The 25,753-nt window shown below is 50.1% G+C and overlaps 2 protein-coding genes across 2 annotated transcripts in view; both read left to right on the top strand.

Annotated features, from left to right (window-relative positions):
- smarce1 (SWI/SNF related, matrix associated, actin dependent regulator of chromatin, subfamily e, member 1) overlaps positions 1-25,753 on the top strand; it is a 490,930-nt gene that overhangs the window by 127,007 nt on the left and 338,170 nt on the right. The gene's annotated exons all lie outside the window — the stretch shown is intronic.
- The window catches only part of LOC137348003 (trafficking kinesin-binding protein 1-like), a 59,982-nt gene that overhangs the window by 19,927 nt on the left and 14,302 nt on the right, over positions 1-25,753 (top strand). Inside the window, exons 4-14 of the mRNA XM_068013074.1 lie at positions 1,482-1,558; positions 8,353-8,469; positions 14,661-14,761; positions 15,324-15,432; positions 17,461-17,539; positions 18,026-18,156; positions 18,263-18,337; positions 20,005-20,142; positions 22,453-22,529; positions 23,803-24,036; positions 24,713-25,029. Coding sequence (XP_067869175.1) covers positions 1,482-1,558; positions 8,353-8,469; positions 14,661-14,761; positions 15,324-15,432; positions 17,461-17,539; positions 18,026-18,156; positions 18,263-18,337; positions 20,005-20,142; positions 22,453-22,529; positions 23,803-24,036; positions 24,713-25,029 — 1,455 coding nt within the window. The remainder of the gene's footprint in view (positions 1-1,481; positions 1,559-8,352; positions 8,470-14,660; positions 14,762-15,323; positions 15,433-17,460; positions 17,540-18,025; positions 18,157-18,262; positions 18,338-20,004; positions 20,143-22,452; positions 22,530-23,802; positions 24,037-24,712; positions 25,030-25,753) is intronic.

Genomic DNA, 25,753 nt, shown 5'->3' on the forward strand with positions numbered 1-25,753 from the left:
ATATAAACCCCCCGAACCCCTCGATTAGATTCCAGTCTGCAACTCACTCCCGGGTATCTGTTATTCTATATATAAACCCCCTGAACCCCTCGATTAGATTCCAGTCTGTAACTCACTCCCGGGTATCTGTTATTCTGTATATAAACCCCCCCGAACCCCTCAATTAGATTCCAGTCTGTAACTCACTCCCGGGTATCTGTTATCTATATATAAACCCCCCGAACCCCTCGATTAGATTCCAGTCTGTAACTCACTCCCGGGTATCTGTTATTCTATATATAAACCACCCGAACCCCTCGATTAGATTCCAGTCTGTAACTCACTCCCGGGTATCTGTTATTCTATATATAAACCCCCCCAAACGCCTCGATTAGATTCCAGTCTGTAACTCACTCCCGGGTATCTGTTATCTATATATAAACCCCCCGAACCCCTCGATTAGATTCCAGTCTGTAACTCACTCCGGGTATCTGTTATTCTATGTATAAACCCCCCCGAACCCCTCGATTAGATTCCAGTCTGTAACTCACTCCCGGGTATCTGTTATTCTATGTATAAACCCCCCCGAACCCCTCGATTAGATTCCAGTCTGTAACTCACTCCCGGGTATCTGTTATTCTATATATAAACCCCTGAACCCCTTGATTAGGGTATTGTAATTGGGGAAAAGAGAGGTTAGGAGTCACAGTTGAAGTGTTTCTGGACTGGGAGCCAGTGTAGGTCTGTGAACACAGCGGGAATAGGTGAATGGGATATGTTGTGAATTAGGAGATGGGCAGCAGAGTTTTGGATGAGTTTAAGTGATGGAGGGTGGAAGAGGGGAGGTCAGTCAGGAGAGCGTCGGATTGTTGAATTTGATGATACAAAAAGCGTGGACGAGGGTTTGAGTAGTCGAGGAGCTGAGGCAGGAGTAAATTCAGAATGTAGCTGCATCCTCATTTTCAAACTAGTTTTAGTTTCATTCTTGTCCCCAGGTTTTACATCTTCCCTCCCAGTTTACACTCCCGCTCACCCCATATCCAGGCTGACACTCCCAGTGCCGGTACTGAGGGAGTGCTGCATGGCTGGAGGTGCCGTCTTTCAGCTGTGGCATTAACCAAGACCCCATCTGCTCTCTCAGATCCCATGGCTATTATTTTGAAGAAGAGCAGGCAAGTTCTCAAAGTGTCCTGGCCCGTGGAACTGTATCCCAGTTCGAGATATTTAAAGGGTTAAACTCTCCTGGTGGGAGGAGAGGAGAAGATGGCGGAGAGGTGGCGAGCAGGACTGGAAATCCTGAACATTGATTCCTCAGTCTCCGAGTCCAACAACCACTGAATTCTGTTGTGGGGGTTAAATGGGATTGTGTGGGTTAAATGGGGGTGGTGGAGGGCGGGTGAGGAGGGGAAACACGGAGTGGGGGGGGGCGGGTGTGGAGATAACAAGAGGCTGTGGGTGTTGGGGCCAAGCAGATACTGACCTCACTCTGTTTGTTTTCACAGTTCTCTGTGCAGAGAGGGTGGGTCAGGTGACAAAGACCTACCACGACATTGAGGCAGTGACACACTTACTGGAGGAGGTGAGGCAGACGACGATTCTTTTTCAAGCCCCCTGTCTTTTTTCTGACTGGCAGGAGGATCAGTAATCAGAGGCCACTGATTTCAGATAACGGGAAAATTATTTAGTGGAGAGATGAGGCATTTACTTACACAGTGAGTTGTTGTGATCTGGAATGCGCTGCCTGAAAGGGCAGTGAAGGCAGATTTAATAGTATCTTTCAAAAAGGAATTGGATAAATACTTGAAGGGGAAGAATTTGCAGGGCGATGGGGAAAGAGCTCGGGTGATTGGGACTAAATGGATAGCTCTTTCAAAGAGCCAGCATAGACACGATGGGTGAATGGCCTCTAACTGTGTTGTATCATTCATGATTTGCTTGGCCTCTGAGGAAACTGTTTGGAGAAAAACCATGGCTGTGCATTGGGATCTCATGTATTTGATATGTTCCCCAATTCTCTCCTTGAGTGAAAATTCCTGCTTATCCCGACATTGCGTGTGGAACTGTATCCCAGTGAGAGTCAGTGTGAGTGGAACTGTACCCCAGTGAGAGTCAGTGTCTGTGGAACTGGATCCCAGTGAGAGTCAGTGTGTGTGGAACTGTACCCCAGTGAGAGTCAGTGTCTGTGGAACTGGATCCCAGTGAGAGTCAGTGTGAGTGGAACTGTACCCCAGTGAGAGTCAGTGGCTGTGGAACTGGTTCCCAGTGAGAGTCAGTGTGTGTGGAACTGTATCCCAGTGAGAGTCAGTGTGAGTGGAACTGTATCCCAGTGAGAGTCAGTGTCTGTGGAACTGTATCCCAGTGAGAGTCAGTGTCTGTGGAACTGTACCCCAGTGAGAGTCAATGTGTGGAACTGTACCCCAGTGAGAGTCAGTGTGTGGAACTATACCCCAGTGAGAGTCAGTGTGTGTGGAACTGTACCCCAGTGAGAGTCAATGTGTGGAACTGTACCCCAGTGAGAGTCAGTGTTTGGAACTGTATCCCAGTGTGAGTCAGTGTCTGTGGGACTGGACCCCAGTGAGAGACAGTGTGTGTGGAACTGTACCCCAGTGAGAGTCAGTGTGTGTGGAACTGTATCCCAATGAGAGTCAGTGTGTGAGGAACTGTACCCCAGTGAGAGTCAGTGTGTGTGGAACTGTACCCCAGTGAGAGTCAGTGTGTGTGGAACTGTATCCCAGTGAGAGTCAGTGTGTGGAACTGTACCCCAGTGAGAGTCAGTGTGTGAGGAACTGGACCCCAGTGAGAGTCAGTGTGTGAGGAACTGTACACCAGTGAGAGTCAGTGTATGAGGAACTGTACACCAGTGAGAGTCAGTGTGTGGAACTGTACCCCAGTGAGAGTCAGTGTGTGAGGAACTGTACCCCAGTGAGAGTCAGTGTGTGTGGAACTGTACCCCAGTGAGAGTCAGTGTGTGTGGAACTGTATCCCAGTGAGATTCAGTGTGTGAGGAACTGTACCCCAGTGAGAGTGAGTGTGTGAGGAACTGTACACCAGTGAGAGTCAGTGTGTGGAACTGTACCCCAGTGAGAGTCAGTGTGTATGGAACTGTACCCCAGTGAGAGTCAGTGTGTGAGGAACTGTACCCCAGTGAGAGTCTGTGTGTGGAACTGTACCCCAGTGAGAGTCAGTGTGTGGAACTGTACCCCAGTGAGAGTCAGTGTGTGAGGAACTGTACCCCAGTGAGAGTCAGTGTGTGGAACTATACCCCAGTGAGAGTCAGTGTGTGTGGAACTGTACCCCAGTGAGAGTCAGTTTGTGTGGAACTGTACCCCAGTGAGAGTCAGTGTCTGAGGAACTGTACTCCAGTGAGAGTCAGTGTGTGGAACTGTACCCCAGTGAGAGTCAGTGTGTGAGGAACTGTACCCCAGTGAGAGTCAGTGTGTGGAACTGTACCCCAGTGAGAGTCAGTTTGTGTCGAACTGTACCCCAGTGAGAGTCAGTGTGTGTGGAACTGTACCCCAGTGAGAGTCAGTATGTGAGGAACTGTACCCCAGTGAGAGTCAGTGTGTGAGGAACTGTACCCCAGTGAGAGTCAGTGTGTGGAACTGTACCCCAGTGAGAGTCAGTGTGTGTGGAACTGTACCCCAGTGAGAGTCAGTGTGTTTGGAACTGTACCCCAGTGAGAGTCAGTGTGTGGAACTGTACCCCAGTGAGAGTCAGTGTGTGTGGAACTGTACCCCAGTCGAGTCAGTGTGTGGAACTGTACCCCAGTGAGAGTCAGTGTGTTTGGAACTGTACCCCAGTGAGAGTCAGTGTGTGGAACTGTACCCCAGTGAGAGTCAGTGTGTGGAACTGTACCCCAGTGAGAGTCAGTGTGTGTGGAACTGTACCCCAGTGAGAGTCAGTGTGTGGAACTGTACCCCAGTGAGAGTCAGTGTGTTTGGAACTGTACCCCAGTGAGAGTCAGTGTGTGGAACTGTACCCCAGTGAGAGTCAGTGTGTGTGGAACTGTACCCCAGTGAGAGTCAGTGTGTTTGGAACTGTACCCCAGTGAGAGTCAGTGTATGTGGTACTGTACCCCAGTGAGAGTCACTGTGTGTGGAACTGTACCCCAGTGAGAGTCAGTGTGTGAGGAACTGTACCCCAGTGAGAGTCAGTGTGTGGAACTGTACCCCAGTGAGAGTCAGTGTCTGTGGAACTGTACCCCTTTGAGAGCCAGTGTGTGAAACTGTACCCCAGTGAGAGTCAGTGTGTGGAACTGTACCCCAGTGAGAGTCAGTGTCTGTGGAACTGTACCCCAGTGAGAGTCAATGTGTGGAACTGTACCCCAGTGAGAGTCTGTGTCTGTGGAACATGTACCCCAGTGAGAGTCAGTGTGTGTGGAACTGTACACCAGTGAGAGTCAGTGTGTGTGGAACTGTACCCCAGTGAGAGACAGTGTGTGAAACTGTACCCCAGTGAGAGTCAGTGTCTGTGGAACTGTACACCAGTGAGAGTCAGTGTGTGTGGAACTGTACCCCAGTGAGAGTCAGTGTGTGTGGAACTGTATCCCAGTGAGAGTCAGTGTGTGAGGAACTGTACCCCAGTGAGAGTCAGTGTGTGTGGAACTGTACCCCAGTGAGAGTCAGTGTGTGTGGAACTGTATCCCAGTGAAAGTCAGTGTGTGGAACTGTACCCCAGTGAGAGTCAGTGTGTGTGGAACTGTACCCCAGTGAGAGTCAGTGTGTGTGGAACTGTATCCCAGTGAGAGTCAGTGTGTGAGGAACTGGACCCCAGTGAGAGTCAGTGTGTGAGGAACTGTACACAGTGAGAGTCAGTGTGTGAGGAACTGTACACCAGTGAGAGTCAGTGTGTGGAACTGTACGCCAGTGAGAGTCAGTGTGTGAGGAACTGTACCCCAGTGAGAGTCAGTGTGTGTGGAACTGTACCCCAGTGAGAGTCAGTGTGTGTGGAACTGTATCCCAGTGAGATTCAGTGTGTGAGGAACTGTACACCAGTGAGAGTCAGTGTGTGTGGAACTGTACCCCAGTGAGAGTCAGTGTGTGAGGAACTGTACACCAGTGAGAGTCAGTGTGTGAGGAACTGTACCCCAGTGAGAGTCAGTGTGTGTGGAACTGTACCCCAGTGAGAGTCAGTGTGTGAGGAACTGTACCCCAGTGAGAGTCAGTGTGTGGAACTGTACCCCAGTGAGAGTCAGTGTGTGTGGAACTGTACCCCAGTGAGAGTCAGTGTGTGTGGAACTGTACCCCAGTGAGAGTCAGTGTGTGTGGAACTGTACCCCAGTGAGAGTCAGTGTGTGAGGAACTGTACCCCAGTGAGAGTCAGTGTGTGGAACTGTACCTCAGTGAGAGTCAGTGTGTGTGGAACTGTACCCCAGTCGAGTCAGTGTGTGGAACTGTACCCCAGTCGAGTCAGTGTGTGGAACTGTACCCCAGTGAGAGTCAGTGTGTTTGGAACTGTACCCCAGTGAGAGTCAGTGTGTGGAACTGTACCCCAGTGAGAGTCAGTGTGTGGAACTGTACCCCAGTGAGAGTCAGTGTGTGTGGAACTGTACCCCAGTGAGAGTCAGTGTGTGGAACTGTACCCCAGTGAGAGTCAGTTTGTGGAACTGTACCCCAGTGAGAGTCAGTGTGTGTGGAACTGTACCCCAGTGAGAGTCAGTGTGTGGAACTGTACCCCAGTGAGAGTCAGTGTGTTTGGAACTGTACCCCAGTGAGAGTCAGTGTGTGGAACTGTACCCCAGTGAGAGTCAGTGTGTGTGGAACTGTACCCCAGTGAGAGTCAGTGTGTTTGGAACTGTACCCCAGTGAGAGTCAGTGTATGTGGTACTGTACCCCAGTGAGAGTCACTGTGTGTGGAACTGTACCCCAGTGAGAGTCAGTGTCTGTGGAACTGTATCCCAGTGAGAGTCAGTGTCTGTGGAACTGTACCCCAGTGAGAGTCAATGTGTGGAACTGTACCCCAGTGAGAGTCAGTGTGTGGAACTATACCCCAGTGAGAGTCAGTGTGTGTGGAACTGTACCCCAGTGAGAGTCAATGTGTGGAACTGTACCCCAGTGAGAGTCAGTGTTTGGAACTGTATCCCAGTGTGAGTCAGTGTCTGTGGGACTGGACCCCAGTGAGAGACAGTGTGTGTGGAACTGTACCCCAGTGAGAGTCAGTGTGTGAGGAACTGTACCCCAGTGAGAGTCAGTGTGTGGAACTGTACCTCAGTGAGAGTCAGTGTGTGTGGAACTGTACCCCAGTCGAGTCAGTGTGTGGAACTGTACCCCAGTGAGAGTCAGTGTGTTTGGAACTGTACCCCAGTGAGAGTCAGTGTGTGGAACTGTACCCCAGTGAGAGTCAGTGTGTGTGGAACTGTACCCCAGTGAGAGTCAGTGTGTGTGGAACTGTACCCCAGTGAGAGTCAGTGTGTGGAACTGTACCCCAGTGAGAGTCAGTGTGTTTGGAACTGTACCCCAGTGAGAGTCAGTGTGTGGAACTGTACCCCAGTGAGAGTCAGTGTGTGTGGAACTGTACCCCAGTGAGAGTCAGTGTGTTTGGAACTGTACCCCAGTGAGAGTCAGTGTATGTGGTACTGTACCCCAGTGAGAGTCACTGTGTGTGGAACTGTACCCCAGTGAGAGTCAGTGTGTGAGGAACTGTACCCCAGTGAGAGTCAGTGTGTGGAACTGTACCCCAGTGAGAGTCAGTGTCTGTGGAACTGTACCCCTTTGAGAGCCAGTGTGTGAAACTGTACCCCAGTGAGAGTCAGTGTGTGTGGAACTGTACCCCAGTGAGAGTCAGTGTCTGTGGAACTGTACCCCAGTGAGAGTCAATGTGTGGAACTGTACCCCAGTGAGAGTCTGTGTCTGTGGAACATGTACCCCAGTGAGAGTCAGTGTGTGAGGAACTGTACACCAGTGAGTGTCAGTGTGTGTGGAACTGTACCCCAGTGAGAGTCAGTGTCTGTGGAACTGTACACCAGTGAGAGTCAGTGTGTGTGGAACTGTACCCCAGTGAGAGTCAGTGTGTGTGGAACTGTATCCCAGTGAGAGTCAGTGTGTGAGGAACTGTACCCCAGTGAGAGTCAGTGTGTGTGGAACTGTACCCCAGTGAGAGTCAGTGTGTGTGGAACTGTATCCCAGTGAAAGTCAGTGTGTGGAACTGTACCCCAGTGAGAGTCAGTGTGTGTGGAACTGTACCCCATTGAGAGTCAGTGTGTGTGGAACTGTATCCCAGTGAAAGTCAGTGTGTGGAACTGTACCCCAGTGAGAGTCAGTGTGTGTGGAACTGTACCCCAGTGAGAGTCAGTGTGTGTGGAACTGTATCCCAGTGAGAGTCAGTGTGTGAGGAACTGGACCCCAGTGAGAGTCAGTGTGTGAGGAACTGTACACCAGTGAGAGTCAGTGTGTGAGGAACTGTACACCAGTGAGAGTCAGTGTGTGGAACTGTACGCCAGTGAGAGTCAGTGTGTGAGGAACTGTACCCCAGTGAGAGTCAGTGTGTGTGGAACTGTACCCCAGTGAGAGTCAGTGTGTGTGGAACTGTATCCCAGTGAGATTCAGTGTGTGAGGAACTGTACACCAGTGAGAGTCAGTGTATGTGGAACTGTACCCCAGTGAGAGTCAGTGTGTGAGGAACTGTACACCAGTGAGAGTCAGTGTGTGAGGAACTGTACCCCAGTGAGAGTCAGTGTGTGTGGAACTGTACCCCAGTGAGAGTCAGTGTGTGAGGAACTGTACCCCAGTGAGAGTGAGTGTGTGGAACTGTACCCCAGTGAGAGTCAGTGTGTGTGGAACTGTACCCCAGTGAGAGTCAGTGTGTGAGGAACTGTACCCCAGTGAGAGTCAGTGTGTGGAACTGTACCTCAGTGAGAGTCAGTGTGTGGAACTGTACCCCAGTGAGAGTCAGTGTGTGTGGAACTGTACCCCAGTGAGAGTCAGTGTGTGTGGAACTGTACCCCAGTGAGAGTCAGTGTGTTTGGAACTGTACCCCAGTGAGAGTCAGTGTGTGGAACTGTACCCCAGTGAGAGTCAGTGTGTGTGGAACTGTACCCCAGTCGAGTCAGTGTGTGTGGAACTGTACCCCAGTGAGAGTCAGTGTGTGTGGAACTGTACCCCAGTGAGAGTCAGTGTGTGTGGAACTGTACCCCAGTGAGAGTCAGCACCTGAGCAATAGGAGGTGGGAAGTGCGGGGTGGGAGGTGGAGTCAAAAACTGATGACGATCGTTTTGAAAGTTCGTTGATCTCTTCGGGAGCAATTGGCAGTTGTTGATTTTGTTTGAAAGCGGTGGTGATATAGAGCAAATGCTGGACAGCCCTGATTGTTCTCTGCTCATTGCTCTGTGGGTGCTGTTTTCTTTTCCTAATCAAATTACTTTTGTTGTGATTTCAGAAAGAGCGTGATCTGGAACTAGCAGCTCGCATTGGGCAGTCTCTCCTGAAACAGAACCGAATTCTGACAGAGAATAATGAATATCTGGAGGAGCAACTCCAAAACACTAATGAGGAGGTGAGTCTGACTGTCGGTGACTGAAAAGCATTGTGCCAATATCAAACGCTAACATTCAGGCAATAGTACTGACTCGTCCTATCATCTTCTTCTTCTTCTTCTTTGGCCTCCTTGTTTCGGGAGACAATGGGTAAGTGCCTGGAGGTGGTCAGTGGTTTGTGAAGCAGTGCCTGGAGTGGCTATAAAGGCCAATTCTGGAGTGACAGACTCTTCCACAGGCGCTGCAGATAAAATTGGTTGTCGGGGCTGTTACACAGTTGGCTCTCCCCTTGCGCTTCTGTCTTTTTTCCTGCCAACTGCTAAGTCTCTTCAACTCGCCACTCTTTAGCTCCGCCTTTATGGGTGCCCGCCAGCTCTGGCGAACGCTGGCACCTGACTCCCACGACTTGTGATCAATGTCACAGGACTTCATGTCGCGTTTGCAGACGTCTTTAAAGCGGAGACATGGACGGCCGGTGGGTCTGATACCAGTGGCGAGCTCGCTGTACAATGTGTCTTTGGGGATCCTGCCATCTTCCATGCGGCTCACATGGCCAAGCCATCTCAATCGCCGCTGACTCAGAAGTGTGTACAAGCTGGGGATGTTGGCCGGCTCGAGGACTTCTGTGTTGGAGATACGGTCCTGCCACCTGATTCCAAGGATTCTCCGGAGGCAGCGAAGATGGAATGAATTGAGACGTCGCTCTTGGCTGACATACGTTGTCCAGGCCTCGCTGCCGTAGAGCAAGGTACTGAGGACACAGGCTTGATACACACGGACTTTTGTGTTCCGTGTCAGTGCGCCATTTTCCCACACTCTCTTGGCCAGTCTGGACATAGCAGTGGAAGCCTTTCCCATGCGCTTGTTGAATTCTGCATCGAGAGACAGGTTACTGGTGATAGTTGAGCCTAGGTAGGTGAACTCTTGAACCACTTCCAGAGCGTGGTCGCCGATATTGATGGATGGAGCATTTCTGACGTCCTGTCCCATGATGTTTGTTTTCTTGAGGCTGATGGTTAGGCCAAATTCGTTGCAGGCAGCCGCAATCCTGTCGATGAGATTCTGAAGACACTCTTCAGTGTGAGATGTTAATGCAGCATCGTCAGCAAAGAGGAGTTCCCTGATGAGGACTTTCCGTACTTTGGTCTTCGCTCTTAGACGGGCAAGGTTGAACAATCTGCCCCCTGATCTTGCGTAGAGGAAAATTTCTTCTTCTGAAGACTTGAACGCATGTGAGAGCAGCAGGGAGAAGAAAATCCCAAACAGTGTAGGTGTGAGAACACAGCCCTGTTTCACGCCACTCAGGATAGGAAAGGGGTCTGATGAGGCACCGCTATGCTGAATTGTGCCTTTCATATTGTCATGGAATGAGGTGATGATACTTAGTAGCTTTGGTGGGCATCCAATCTTTTCTAGTAGTCTGAAGAGACCACGTCTGCTGACGAGGTCAAAGGCTTTGGTGAGATCAATGAAAGCAACGTAGAGGGGCATCTGTTGTTTGCGGCATTTCTCCTGTAGCTGGCAAAGGGAGAACAGCATGTCAATGGTCGATCTCTCTGCTCGAAAGCCACACTGTGCCTCAGGGTAGACACGCTCAGCCAGCTTCTGGAGCCTGTTTAAAGCGACTCGAGCGAAGACTTTCCCCACTATGCTGAGCAAGGAGATTCCACGGCAGTTGTTGCAGTCACCGCGGTCACCCTTGTTCTTATAGAGGGTGATGATATTGGCATCGCGCATGTCCTGTGGTACTGCTCCCTCATCCCAGCACAGGCAAAGCAGTTCGTAGAGTGCTGAGAGTATAGCAGGCTTGGCACTCTTGATTATTTCAGGGGTAATGCCGTCCTTCCCAGGGGCTTTTCCGCTGGCTAGAGAATCAATGGCATTACTGAGTTCCGATTTTGTTGGCTGTATGTCCAGCTCATCCATGACTGGTAGAGGCTGGGCTGCATTGAGGGTGGTCTCAGTGACAACATTCTCCCTGGAGTACAGTTCTAGGTTGTGCTCAACCCAGCGGTCCAATTGCTTGCGTTGGTCAGTGATTGTGTCCCCTGATTTAGATTTGAGGGGGGCGATCTTTCTGATGGTTGGCCCAAAAGCTCTTTTAATGCCATCATACATTCCTCTGATGTTTCTGGTGTCTGAGGCCAGCTTAATAAGACTGCATAGGTGTTGCTGACATTCAGGCAATAGCACTGACTCGTCCTATCACACACACTGAAAAATAACCATTCTCCATCTTTCCCCATTTCTTTACACACAAGGTGTCAGCCTCACCTCGCAGTCAGAATATTGAATCCCACTCGGGAGACTTTGAGCCCGCAATCCTGGCTGACAGTCCAGTGCAGTACTGAGGGAATGCTGCATTGTCAGAGGTGCTGTCTTTGGGGTGAGATGTTAAACTGAGGCCCTGTTTACCTGTTCAGGTGGGTGTAAAATGCTCTGTGGCACTATTCATAGAAGGTGTCCTGGCCAATATTCTTCCCTCAACAAACATCACTGAAAGCAGAATACCTACAAAAGAATGTGCATTTATGTAGCTCCTTTCATGACGTCCCACAGTTGTTTACTGTCAGTGAGGTACTTTTGAAATGTAGTCACTGTGGAAATGTCTCTTTTAGATGAGGGTCCAGGGAGAAATATTGACCAGGACACCAGGGAGACTCCCCTGCTCTTCTACATCTTTTACATCCACCTGACACAGTAGATGGGCCTCAATTTAACATCTCGTCACAGCATTTCATAGAGTCATAGAGTTATACAGCACAGAAACAGGCCCTTCAGCCCATTGTGTCCGTGCTCGCCATCAAGCACCTTCCTATTCTAATCCCACTTTCCAGCACTTGGTCCGTAGCCTTGTATGCTATGGCGTTTCAAGTGCTCATCTTAAATATTGTGAGGGTTCCTGCCTCTACCACCTCTTCAGTCAGTGTGTTCCAGATTCCAACCACCCTCTGGGTGAGAAAATCTTTCCTCAAATCCCCTCTAAACCTCCTGTCCCTTACCTTAAATCTATGCCCTCTGGTTATTGACCCCTCCGCTAAGGGAAAAAGTCTCTTCCTATCAATGCCCCTCATAATTTTGTATACCTCAATCATGTCCCCCAACCATAGTCTTTTCAGTCTCTCTTCATAGCTGAAATGCTCCAGCCCAGGCAACATCCTGGTGAATCTCTTCTGCACCCTCTCCAGTGCAATCACATCCTTCCTATAGTGTGGTGACCAGAACTGTACACAGTACTCCAGCTGTGGCCTAACTAGCATTTTATACAGCTCCATCATAACCTCCCTGCTCTTATATTCTATGCCTCGGCTGATAAAGGCAAGTATCCCATATGCCTTCCTAACCACAATTATCTACCTGTGCTGCTGCCTTCAGTGATCTATGGACAAGTACACCAAGATCCCTCTGTGCTTCCTAAGGTCCTACCATCCATTGTATATTCCCTTGTCTTGTTAGACCTCCCAAAATGCATCACCTCACACTTCTCAGGATTAAATTCCATTTGCCACAGCTCCGCCCATCTTACCAGCCCATCTATATCGTCCTGTAATCTAAGGCTTTCCTCCTCACTATTTACGACAGCACCAATTTTCATGTCATTTGCGAACTTACTGATCATACCTCCTATATTCACGTCTAAATCATTAATGTACACGACAAACAGCAAGGGTCCCAGCACTGATCCCTGTGGTACACTACTGGTCACAGGCTTCCACTCGCAAAAACAACCCTCGACCATCACCCTCTGCCTCTTGCCACTAAGCCAATTTTGGATCCAATTTGCCAAATTGCCCTGGATCCCATGGGCTCTTACCTTCTTAACCAATTTCCCATGCGGGACCTTATCAAAAGCCTTACTGAAGTCCATGTAGACTACATCAACCGCTTAACCCTCATCTTAACATCTCGTCACCTCCTCGAAAAATTCAATCAAGTTTGTTCGACACGATCTCCCCCTGACAAAGCCGTGCTGACTATCCCTGATTAATCCCTGCCTCTCCAAGTGGAGATTAATTCTGTCCGTCAGAATTTTTTCCAATAGTTTCTCCAGCACTGATGTTAGACTCACTGGCTTGTAATTACCTGGTTTATCCCTGCTACCCTTCTTGAATAATGGTACCACATTTGCTGTCCTCCAGTCCTCTGGTACCTCTCCTGTGGCCACAGAGGATTTGAAAATTTGTGTCAGAGCCCCTGCAATCTCCTCCCTTGCCTCACATAGCAGCCTGGGATACATCTCATCTGGGTCTGGGGATTTATCTACTTTTAAGCCCGCTAAAACAGCTAATACTTCCTCCCTTTCAATGCTAATATGTTCAAGTATATCACAATCCCCCTCCCTGATCTCTACACCTACATTGTCCTTCTCCATAGTGAACACAGATGAAAAGTAATCATTTAAAATCTCTTCATAGCTGAGATGCTCCAACCAGGCGACATCCTGGTGAATCTCCTCTGCACCCTCTCCAGTTCAATCACATCCTTCCTATAGTGTGGTGCCCAGAACTGTACACAGACACATGTCTGACAGTGTAGCACTCCCTCAGTACTACACTGGGAGTGTCGGCCTGGATTTATGCTCAAGTGTTTGGAGTGGGATTTGAACCCACAGCATTGTGACTGAGGTGGGAGTGTTACCAACGAGGTCAAAGCTGGGAACTACGTCAGTGACTAAGCAGCCAGTGTGCTCACAGATTAGTATGGGGGCAGCGGGGGGGGGGACTAAGCCTGTGACTGGGGCTGCAATTCCTCCAGCAACTACACCTCAAAACTCAGTTAAGCTCTGGGAAACCCTGAGGATATGAAAGGTTCTTGATAACTGATGCAGGTTTCTTTGTTCAATTGAAGATACTGCTTCAGTGCAGTCCAGTACGCTGTCTGGTACCTCAGCCAACTCCTGTATGAACCTGGGCAGGTTGTCAGTAGGCAATTCTACCGCAGAGGCATCACTGTTAAGCCTGGCCTTATTTAACATACACATGCTCACATTTTCCAGCAGGAATCTCTGGATAGCGCCTGGAGTAGAAGCAGGAACTGTGGCTGTGTTATTCCCCTCTGCCCAGAACGGAAGGTGCTGAAGCCAGTTGAGTCTCTGGCTAAGTCAGCATCACAGTTTGAGCCCCGGGGCTTGGTGGGTGTGGGGGTGGGGTTGGTGGGTGGGGGTGGTGGGTGTGGGGGTGGGGTTGGTGGGGGTGGGGGTGGGGTTGGTGGGTGTGGGGGTGGGGTTGTTGGGGGTGGGGGTGGGGTTGGTGGGGGTGGGGTTGGTGGGTGGGTGACGGGGGGCTCTGCACTTTCAATCAGCATCAAATGCACTCCCTGAAATGGGCTTGTGGGAGGTTGGAAAGTTATTCCCTGCCACCTGGCTTTACTGCTGGCTGACTGAGAAAAGCACTAGGAACAGTAGGGGGCCATTCGGCCCCTTGAGCCTGTTCCACCAATCAATGAGATCATGGTTGATCTGTATCTTAAATGCACTGAGCTGCCTTGGCTCCATATCCCTCAATACCCTTTCCAGCAAAGGTTCGAGCAATCTCAGATTTAAAATAGTCAGTTGAGCCCCGGCTTTTTGTGGGAGAGAGTTTCACACTCACACAATGCATTGTGTACAAACATGTTTCCTGGCTTTGTTTCTGAATGGCTGGGTTCGGATTTTAAGGTTCTGTCCCTTTGCCCCAGACTCGCCCACCAGCAGCAAAGGATTCTCTCTATCGATCCTATAATTTCTTTTGAAAATCCATTAAAAAATTAATATCAATTCAATAACCTTCCAGGGAATACAAGCCTAGTTTCTGTAATTTTTTCTCATAATCTAACCCTTGGAGCTCTGGTAACATTCTGGTGAATCTGCACTGCCCTCCTTCCAAGGCCAATATATCCTTTCTGAGCTGTGATGCCCAGAACTGTACCCAGTGCTCCAGATGTGGTGGAACCTGAGTTTCTGGCGTTGGCAGGAGGAAGCTGCTTCCCGGAATGTCCTGAATTCCCAGAATGCCCAGAATTCCTGGCTTAGATCGGCGCAGGCTTGGAGGGCCGAATGGCCTGTTTCTGTGCTGTACTGTTCTTTGTTCTTTGTTCGTTTCTGTGGAGAAATCCTGGAATAACACGAGACCCTCAACCATCCATTAGTACCTTGTTTCTGCATCAACCACAGTTCCTGATGTCAGTCTCCCTGTCGCTCGCTCCACATTTAACCCTTTCCTTCCTTCCACAGGTTGCACAACTGAAACATGAAGTGAGCATGAGAGATGATCTTCTCCAGCTTTACACCAACACAACAGAGGACAGTGAGCCCAACTCATCCTGCTGCAGCCCGTGAGTACCCCCCTTCCCCACTGCCCCCTCCCCAATTCCCCTCTCACCAATTCCCCCCTCCCCACTCTCTCTCTCCCTCTCTCACACACACACACACTCTCACACACTCTCTCTCTCTTTCTCACACACTCTCTCTCTCCCTCTCTCACACACACACACACTCTCTCACACACTCTCTCTCTCTCTCTCTCTCTCTCTCTCACACACTCTCTCTCTCTCTCTCTCACACACACACACTCTCTCTCTCTCTCTCACACACACACACTCTCTCTCTCTCTCTCACACACACACACACTCTCTCTCTCTTTCTCACACACTCTCTCTCTCCCTCTCTCACACACACACACACTCTCTCTCTCTCTCCCTCTCTCACACACACACACACTCTCTCACACACTCTCTCTCTCTCTCTCTCTCTCTCACACACACTCTCTCTCTCTCTCTCACACACACACACTCTCTCTCTCTCTCTCACACACACACACACTCTCTCTCTCTCACTGTGGAGGTTCACTGAGCTGCCTGTGCTTTGGTGATTGATTTTCCCATTTCCCAATTGCAGGTTGAGACGGAACGAGTCCTCACTCTCTCTCCAGAATTACCTCCACCTGGAATTCCTGCAGCAGAAACTCCGGGGCTTAGAAAACGAGAACCAGAAACTGAGACACAAGGTAATCACCAACATGTTGCTGCCACTGAGACTCACAACCAGTGCTACCAGGAGAGGGAGAGACACACACCAGGGCCTGGGAAAGGTTACTGTCTATACTCGGGATGGGTCAGTGTCTGTACTCGGGACGGGTCAGTGTCTGTACTTGGGACAGTGTCTGTACTCGGGACGGGTCAGTGTCTGTACTCGGGACGGGTCAGTGTCTGTACTTGGGACAGTGTCTGTACTCGGGACGGGTCAGTGTCTGTACTCGGGAAGGGTCAGTGTCTGTACTTGGGACAGTGTCTGTACTCGGGACGGGTCAGTGTCTGTACTCGGGACAGTGTCTGTACTCGGGACGGGTCAGTGTCTGTACTCGGGAAGGGTCAGTGTCTGTACTCGGGACAGGTCAGTGTCTGTACTTGGGACAGTGTCTGTACTCGGGAAGGGTCAGTGTCTGTACTCGGGACGGGTCAGTGTCTGTACTCGGGACAGGTCAGTGTCTGTACTTGGGACAGTGTCTGTACTCAGGACGGGTCAGTGTCTGTACTTGGGACAGTGTCTGTACTCGGGAAGGGTCAGTGTCTGTACTTGGGACAGTGTCTGTACTCGGGACGGGTCAGTGTCTGTACTCGGGACAGTGTCTGTACTCGGGACGGGTCAGTGTCTGTACTCGGGATGGGCCAGTGTCTGTACTCGGGACAGGTCAGTGTCTGTACTTGGGACAGTGTCTGTACTCGGGAAGGGTCAGTGTCTGTACTCGGGACGGGTCAGTGTCTGTACTCGGGACAGGTCAGTGTCTGTACTTGGGACAGTGTCTGTACTCAGGACGGGTCAGTGTCTGTACTTGGGACAGTGTCTGTACTCGGGAAGGGTCAGTGTCTGTACTCGGGACGGATCAGTGTCTGTACTCGGGACAGTGTCTGTACTCGGGACGGGTCAGTGTCTGTACTCGGGACGGGTCAGTGTCTGTACTTGGGACAGTGTCTGTACTCGGGAAGGGTCAGTGTCTGTACTCGGGACGGGTCAGTGTCTGTACTTGGGACAATGTCTGTACTCGGGAAGGGTCAGTGTCTGTACTCGGGACGGATCAGTGTCTGTACTTGGGACAGTGTCTGTACTCGGGAAGGGTCAGTGTCTGTACTCGGGATGGGTCAGTGTCTGTACTTGGGACAGTGTCTCTACTCGGGACGGGTCAGTGTCTGTACTCGGGACGGGTCAGTGTCTGTACTTGGGATGGGTCAGTGTCTGTACTCGGGACAGGTCAGTGTCTGTACTTGGGACAGTGTCTGTACTCGGGACAGTGTCTGTACTCGGGAAGGGTCAGTGTCTGTACTCGGGACGGATCAGTGTCTGTACTTGGGACAGTGTCTGTACTCGGGACGGGTCAGTGTCTGTACTCGGGACGGGTCAGTGTCTGTACTTGGGACAGTGTCTGTACTCGGGACGGGTCAGTGTTAGTGCTGAGGAAGTGCTGCCCTGTCGGAGGTGCCATCTTTCAGATGAGATGTTAAACTGAGGCCCCGTCTGCCCTATCAGGGGGATGTAAAAGATCCAATGGAAATAGTTTGAAGAATGGCCAGGATGTTATCCCTGGATTCCAATATTTAATTATGGATTATCTGGTCATTATCTCATTGCTGCTCATTGGCTGTTGCATTTCCGACATTACAACAGTGACTACATTTCAGAACCTTGCGGGGAATGTACTGAGGATGTGGATGGTGCTATACAAAGTCAAATCTTTTTCTTTCCTATCATTCACGCTCAAACTGGAGGTCTGTGAACTTCGGACCCCCCACCCACCAACCCCCTCCCCTATCCCCCACCACTCCTTCCCCCTGACCCCCCCACCCTCACCAACCCCCTTCCCGAGCCCCCCACCCACCAATCCCCTCCCCGACCTCCACCACTCCCTCTCCCTGACCTCCCCCACCCACTAACCTCCTCCCCGACACCCACCACTCCTTCTCCCTGACAAACTCTAGCCGATGGTTTTGGTTGTTCTGCGGCTCTGAGTGTGTAACTTGTTTTCTTATTCTCTCTGCAGGCCATTCAGTTATCGACAGAAACCTTGGAGTACGAGAGCAAGGAGGAGCAGCTCGTGTTAGACTGCGCAAAGGAGCTCGGTGAGTTAGAGCAGACACCAGCCTCAGTATCAGCCACAAGATTCCTTGAAGGATGTCAAGGCCTTGGAGAGGGGGCAGAGGAGATTTTCTGGAATGGGTTCGGGGATGAGGGACTTCCGTTCTGTGGAGAGACTGAAAAAGCTGGGATTGAGCTCCTTTGTGCAGAGAAGGTTAAGGGGAGATTTAATCAAGGCGTTCAAAATCATGAAGGGTTTTGATCGAGTAAATAAGGAGAAACTGTTTCCAGTGGCAGGAGGGTCAGTAACCAGAGGGCATGGATTTAAGATAATTGGCAAAATTGGGGAGATGAGGAGATGAGGTCAGACACAGAACAATGAGCAATTTCAGGGAACAATGTCCTGAACTGGGAATCCCAGAATATAAACCATTCGCCGTTTATGTGTTTGAGGAAGTCGCTACCACACTTTAAATTTTTCCCTGTTCTCTCTTTACATCAACCTCCCGGTTTATGGAACGATGGTCCAGGGGTGAGCAATAATCAGCTGGCAGCAGTTTCCGAAGAGCTGGAACGAAAAATCGAGGACTCTGCATGGCAGCAAGAAGAGATCAGTGTCTTGCTGGCACAGGTTGTGGAACTGCAGCAGAAATGTAAAGCGGTAAGTCATTCCCCCACGCACAGCAATCCAACAATCCCATCACCACACCAATAATACATAGTAAAGTGTATCACAATTTAAAATGTGTTTCTTTTTCTGAAATCAGGGCACAACAGAAAATGAAGAGTTAACGCAATGTCTTATAGCATCGAGAGAGACTCAGGAACAACTAAAGACTGAGGTGGGTAAAGGACTCAGTAACCCCTCTCCCCCCAGCGCCCTGTGTTACTGACTGTATCTCTACTGATGTTAATCCAGCTCCCTCACACTGTCACTCAGTAACCCCTCTCCCCCAGCGCCCTGTGTTACTGACTGTATCTCTACTGATGTTAATCCAGCTCCCTCACACTGTCACTCAGTAACCCCTCTCCCCCCAGCGCCCTGTGTTACTGACTGTATCTCTACTGATGTTAATCCAGCTCCCTCACACTGTCACTCAGTAACCCCTCTCCCCCCAGCGCCCTTTGTTACTGACTGTATCTCTACTGATGTTAATCCAGCTCCCTCACACTGTCACTCAGTAACCCCTCTCCCCCCGCGCCCTGTGTTACTGACTGTATCTCTACTGATGTTAATCCAGCTCCCTCACACTGTCACTCAGTAACCCCTCTCCCCCCGCGCCCTGTGTTACTGATTGTATCTCTACTGATGTTAATCCAGCTCCCTCACACTGTCACTCAGTAACCCCTCTCCCCCAGCGCCCTGTGTTACTGACTGTATCTCTATTGATGTTAATCCATCTCCCTCACACTGTCACTCAGTAACCCCTCTCCCCCCAGCGCCCTGTGTTACTGACTGTATCTCTACCTATGTTAATCCATCTCCCTCACACTGTCACTCAGTAACCCCTCTCCCCCCAGCACCCTGTGTTACTGACTGTATCTCTACTGATGTTAATCCAGCTCCCTCACACTGTCACTCAGTAACCCCTCTCCCCCAGCGCCCTGTGTTACTGACTGTATCTCTACTGATGTTAATCCATCTCCCTCACACTGTCACTCAGTAACCCCTCTCCCCCCAGTGCCCTGTGTTACTGACTGTACCTCTACCGATGTTAATCCATCTCCCTCACACTGTCACTCAGTAACCCCTCTCCCCCCAGTGCCCTGTGTTACTGACTGTACCTCTACCGATGTTAATCCATCTCCCTCACACTGTCACTCAGTAACCCCTCTCCCCCCAGCGCACTGTGTTACTGACTGTATCTCTATTGGTGTTAATCCAGCTCCCTCACACTGTCACTCAGTAACCCCTCTCCCCCCAGCGCCCTGTGTTACTGACTGTATCTCTATTGATGTTAATCCAGCTCCCTCACACTGTCACTCAGTAACCCCTCTCCCCCCAGCGCCCTGTGTTACTGACTGTATCTCTATTGATGTTAATCCAGCTCCCTCACACTGTCACTCAGTAACCCCTCTCTCCCCCAGCACCCTGTGTTACTGACTGTATCTCTATTGATGTTAATCCAGCTCCCTCACACTGTCACTCAGTAACCCCTCTCCCCCCAGCGCCCTGTGTTACTGACTGTATCTCTACTGATGTTAATCCAGCTCCCTCACACTGTCACTCAGTAACCCCTCTCCCCCCAGTGCCCTGTGTTACTGACTGTATCTCTACCTATGTTAATCCATCTCCCTCACACTGTCACTCAGTAACCCCTCTCCCCCCAGCGCCCTGTGTTACTGACTGTATCTCTATTGATGTTAATCCAGCTCCCTCACACTGTCACTCAGTAACCCCTCTCCCCCCAGCGCCCTGTGTTACTGACTGTATCTCTATTGATGTTAATCCAGCTCCCTCACACTGTCACTCAGTAACCCCTCAGAAGCTACTTTGGTTGTTGTGTAGGTGCAATACCTGCGAGAGAAGTATTCCCAATGTGGTGCGATGCTGCGTGAGGCACAGGAGGAGATGAAGAATCTGCGGAACAAGAGTGCACCCAACAGTTCCATCAACCGTTACCACACAGTGCCTGTTTACCCCATGGTGAGCAACGTAACCGGACTGACATACCTACCACACACTGTCTCCACATGTACAATGATTCACTGCCTTCAGCCTTCCTAGAATTGACATGCAAGCCATTGCTGTGCCATTGTCCTGTCCTGTGGGTCTGGGCTCATCGCTCGTGTGCAGCTGAAACACTCTGCGCTTGCAGTATTGACTACTTTTCAACCAGGGACATTTTGAAAGAGGTGCTATTTTGATGCACAGCCAGGCAGGAAGTTATTCTGTTCCATACCTGCTGTGTCCTGCAAACTGAGCTCAGCTGTGGATTTACAACTAACCTCAGTGTCACTGGGTTAGTGAATAAAATCAGTCAGGGTTTCTGCTCCTGATCACAGTGCAGTACTGGAAAGTAGGTGTGTGTGTTTAGGAAGTGTAAGGACGGGTTTATTCTTGGCTCTGATTCCCCCATGAGCAGACTGCCCACGGATATTGACGCATGTGACATGGCCACTTTGGTAAAAGTATTGGGGAGTTTCTGGTGCCTGAAGGGCCTGTATCCCAGAGAGAGTCTGGGAAGGAGACAGGAAACAGGAAGAAAGAAAAGACTTGCATTTCTATAGTGCCTTTCGCAACCTCGCGATTTCCCAAAGTGTTTCACAGCCAATGAAGTACTTTTAAAGTGTAGTTAAAGTGTAAGAAACGTGGCAGCTAATTTGTACACAGCAAGATCCCACCAATAGCAATGAGCACTTAATTTTTTTTATTCTTTCATGGGATGTGGGCATCGTTGGTAAAGTCAAGATTTGTTGCCCATTCCTTATTGCCCTTTACAACTGAGTGGTTTGCAGAGGGCAGTTAAGAATCAACCATGTTGTTGTGGGTCTATAGGCCAGACCAGGTAGTGAGGGCAGATTTCCTTCCCCGAAAGGACATTAGTGAACCAGATGGTTTTTTAACGACAATTGATGACGGTTTCATGGCACCATTACTGAGACTAGCTTCCAATTCCAGATTTTTTTGATTAGTTAATTAAATTTAAATTCCACCAGCTGCCGCGGTGGGATTTGAACCCATGTCTCCAGGGCATTCGCCTGGGCCTCTGAATTACTAGCTCAGTGATATTACCACTTCATCACCGTCTCCGCTTATATATAAATCTACTTAACGTGATGTTGGTTGAGGGATAAAATATTGTCTAGGACACTGGGGAGAACTCCCCTGCTCTTCGTCAACATAGTAGCTGTGGGATCTATTACACCCACGGAGCCATGACTTAACCTGTCATCTGAAAGACAGCACCTCCGACAGTGCAGCACTCCCTCAGTACTGACCCTCCGACAGTGCAGCACTCCCTCAGTACTGACCCTCCGACAGTGCAGCACTCCCTCAGTACTGACCCTCCAACAGTGCAGCACTCACTCAGTACTGACCCTCCGACAGTGCAGCACTCCCTCAGTACTGACCCTCCGACAGTGCAGCACTCCCTCAGTACTGACCCTCCAACAGTGCAGCACTCCCTCAGTACTGACCCTCCGACAGTGCAGCACTCTCTCAGTACTGACCCTCCGACAGTGCAGCACTCCCTCAGTACTGACCCTCTGACAGTGCAGCGCTCCCTCACTACTGACCCTCCAACAGGGCAGCGCTCCCTCAGTACTGACCCTCCAACAGTGCAGCGCTCCCTCAGTACTGACCCTCCAACAGTGCAGCACTCCCTCAGTACTGACCCTCCAACAGTGCAGCACTCCCTCAGTACTGACCCTCCAACAGTGCAGCACTCCCTCAGTACTGACCCTCCAACAGTGCAGCGCTCCCTCCGTACTGACCCTTCGACAATGCAGCGCTCCCTCAGTACTGACCCTCCGACAGTGCAGCACTCCCTCAGTACTGACCCTCCGGCAGTGCAGCACTCCCTCAGTACTGACCCTCCGGCAGTGCAGCACTCCCTCAGTACTGACCCTCCGACAGTGCAGCACTCCCTCGTTACTGTACTGGAAATGTCAGCCTGCATTATGGGGCTCTAGAGTTGGGCTCCAGCACATGAATTTCTGACTCCGAGGTGGGACTGCTTCCACTGAGGCTTGGCTGACATTGACTGCAATAAAGCATGCAGCAATGGGAAAATTGTAGGAACCTTCTTGGAAGACCTGTGTAAATTTGCAGATTCTAAAAGGAATATTACGAGTACTGGCACTCCAACCAAAAGCAATCCCCTGGGATTAAACATGAGCTGTTTGTAAGAGTCCTGTGTAACGATCACAGTGAATGGTGACGTTCCTTTGTAAGGTGCTGTGGGCTCCACCGTGTCACTGTCTCCAGTTACAAGTGAATTCTCTTCCCTTCAAGGACTCCCTGGCTGCTGAAATTGAAGGAACGATGCGGAAAGGTTTATATGTGGACACTGCTACATCTCTCGAGAACAGGTAGGAGACAGACATTTGCACATAAAGCAACAAGGTCTCAACCCTTTAAATGTAGGCCTGAACATTTAGTCCTGAACCTGAGGTTTTGGCCTGAAGATTTAGGCAATGACTTATTGCAGGCTGCTCCTGGGAGATGGGCATGGTCCTATCCTGGAGTTATACAGCTCAGGAAGATCTCAGGTTTCTGTTCGTTTAGCTGATCTCGGGCAGCGGGTTTGCTGAATTTGGCTCCGTTGCTTGGTTGGGGGGAAAAGGCAGTCAGGATTCCTGCTCGATTGCTGCCCTTCTGGAAATTGATTATCGTATGTGGGCACCACATTTGTGCCTGTTGGCATACCTGCAATGCAAGGGCAGCACTGTCAGGTTATTGACTGTAAAAGAAGCAACATAGGCCAGGCTCCGTAAGGGCCCCACCACTCCCACTAATAGACTGCAGGTTGTTCCATCTTTCTCAAAGAATGACTTGCATTTCTACAGCACTTTTCATGGCCTCAAGGCATCCCAAAACACTTTACAGCTAATGAAGTATCTTTGAAGTGTAGTTACTGTTGTAATGTAGGACACACAGCAGCCAGTTTGTGCACAGCAAGCTCCCACAATCAGCAATGTGATAATGACCAGATAATCTGTTTTAGTGATGTTGATTGATGGATAATTATTGGTCAGGACGCTGGAGAGAACTCCCCTGCTCTACTTCAAATAGAGAACACAAGATCTTTTACATCCACCTGAGAGGTCAGACAGGACCTCAGTTTAACATCTCGTCTGAAAGGCAGCACCTCTGACAGTTCAACGCTCCCTCAGTACTGACCCTCCGACAGTGCAGCACTCCCTCAGTACTGACCCTCCAACAGTGCAGCACTCCCTCAGTACTGACCCTCCAACAGTGCAGCACTCCCTCAGTACTGACCCTCCGACAGTGCAGCACTCCCTCAGTACTGACCCTCCGACAGTGCAGCACTCCCTCAGTACTGACCCTCCAACAGTGCAGCACTCCCTCAGTACTGACCCTCTGACAGTGCAGCACTCCCTCAGTACTGACCCTCTGACAGTGCAGCACTCCCTCAGTACTGACCCTCTGACAGTGCCGCACTCCCTCAGTACTGGCACCATACTGAGACTGTCAGCATTGATTTTTGTGCTCAGTTTCTGCAGTGTGATCAAAAGCCACAAACTTCTGACACAGAGGTGAGAGTTGCAACCCACTGAGCCTGGTTGACACTGTATCCGGGTTAGGGCGGAGCTTTGATAACACTTTGCTTTCCTCTCCCAGTAACTACAACCGGAGGGTGTTTGAAACAGTCCGGGCAGTGAACCAGGTGGTGAAGCTGAAATCTCGCTCCCAGTCCCCACAGAACATTCCGGGCTCCAGCCCATCATCCACAGGACAATCCGGAGTCTCCAGCCACTTCAGCACTCCTCGGACCAGCGTCTATGGGTCAAATACTTCAAGTACCGGATTAGACGACAAACTGCAATCACTAAACCCGGACACTGAGTGCACTCCGTAAGAATCACCTCCTCTGCTACACATTCCTTCTAATTGCAGTAGCATCACAGAATTTAACAGACAGGATAAGGCCATTTCGCCCATCGTTCCAAAGCTAGCTCTTTGACAGAAAAACTGCATTTATATAGCACCTTTCACAACCGCATGATATCCAAAACACTGCAACCAAAAATGAAGTGCTTTTTTGAAGTATAGTCACTGTTGTAATGTAGGAAACGCAGCAGTCAATTTGGGCACAGCAAGATCCCACAAACAGTAATGTGATAATCAGATCATTTTTTTTTTATGATATTGGTTGAGGGATAAATATTGGCCAGGACACTGGGGAGACTCCCCTGCTCTTCTTCAAAGTAATGTCACAGGATCTTTTATATCCACCTGTGATGGCAGATGGGACCTCAGTTTAACATCTCATCAGAAAGATAGCACCTCCAACAGTGCAGGACTCCCCTCCTACTGCACTGTGTGTGTCAGCCTAGATTCTGTGTTCAACTCTCTGTATTCAGACTTGACCCCATAACCTGCTGACTCAGACAGCTATCCACTTAGTGCCACTGCCCCTGTTCTTTCCCCATAGTCCTGCAAGTTTTTCCCTTTCAAGTATTTGTCCAGTTTCTGCTTTGAAAATTACAATTGAATCTTTCTGTGACTTACGGTAAACATTTTGTTGCAGAGAAGAGGATGCGGAGCGTAAGCTTGGAACACCGGGGACTCCGGGATGTCGGGATCTGCAGGCAGCATTGCAGCGATTGTCCCTGCGACAACAGGCAGCACCAGATAAAACAGTCTTTGAGCAGGATTGGGACCAGCAGCTGAAGGCTCTGACCGGTGACGAGCCCTTGTCCAGTGGCCTGGTCACCCCAGCTGAGAGCGTCCTGTCGACTGGCACCAACTATTCCGGTAGCTCAGGGCTGACCGGATATTCCGGCTTTTCCGTGAGCTCCCGCCCCAACTGCCCAGATAAATTGAAGATTGTAAAGCCATTGGAAGGTGAGGCCTCTGACCCCTGACACTAACCCGACAGTTTACTCTCCGACCCTGTCTCTTTCTTTCTCTGGTTTATTCTTTCATGGGATGTGGGTGTTGCTGGCAAGGCTAGTATTTGTTGCTCATCCCGAATTGCCCTTAACAACTGAGTGGTTTGCTGGGCCATTTCAGAGGGCAGTTAAGAGTCAACCACATTGCTGTGGGTCTGGAGTCACATGTAGGCCAGACCAGGTAAGGACAGCAGATTTCCTTCCCTAAAGGACATTAGTGAACCAGATGGGTTTTTACAACAATCAATGACAGTTTCATGGCACCATTACTGAGACTAGCTTTCAATTCCAGATTTTTGTGTTAATTAGTTGAATTTATTAATGAATTGAATTAAAATTCCATTAACTACCATGGTGAGATTTGAACCCATGTCACCAGGGTGTTAAAGTGGGCCTCTGGATTATTAGTTTAGTGACATTACCATTATGCCACCATATATATATAATATATCTCTCTCTCTCTCTCTCTCTCTCTCTCTCTCTCTTTCTCTCTCTCTCTCTCTCTCTCTCTCTCTCTCGCGCGCTCTCGCTCTCTCTCTCTTGCGCGCTCTCGCTCTCTCTCTCTTGCGCGCTCTCTCTCTCTCTCTCTCTCTCTCTCTCTCTCACTCTGTCACCCAGTCTCCTAATTGTGTCCCTCGTTCCATCTCTCCACAATAACCCTGTCTTGGCTCCTGTGC

Source organism: Heterodontus francisci, chromosome 33 (assembly GCF_036365525.1).
Source record: "Heterodontus francisci isolate sHetFra1 chromosome 33, sHetFra1.hap1, whole genome shotgun sequence".
In the NCBI taxonomy this organism is placed as follows: domain Eukaryota; kingdom Metazoa; phylum Chordata; class Chondrichthyes; order Heterodontiformes; family Heterodontidae; genus Heterodontus; species Heterodontus francisci.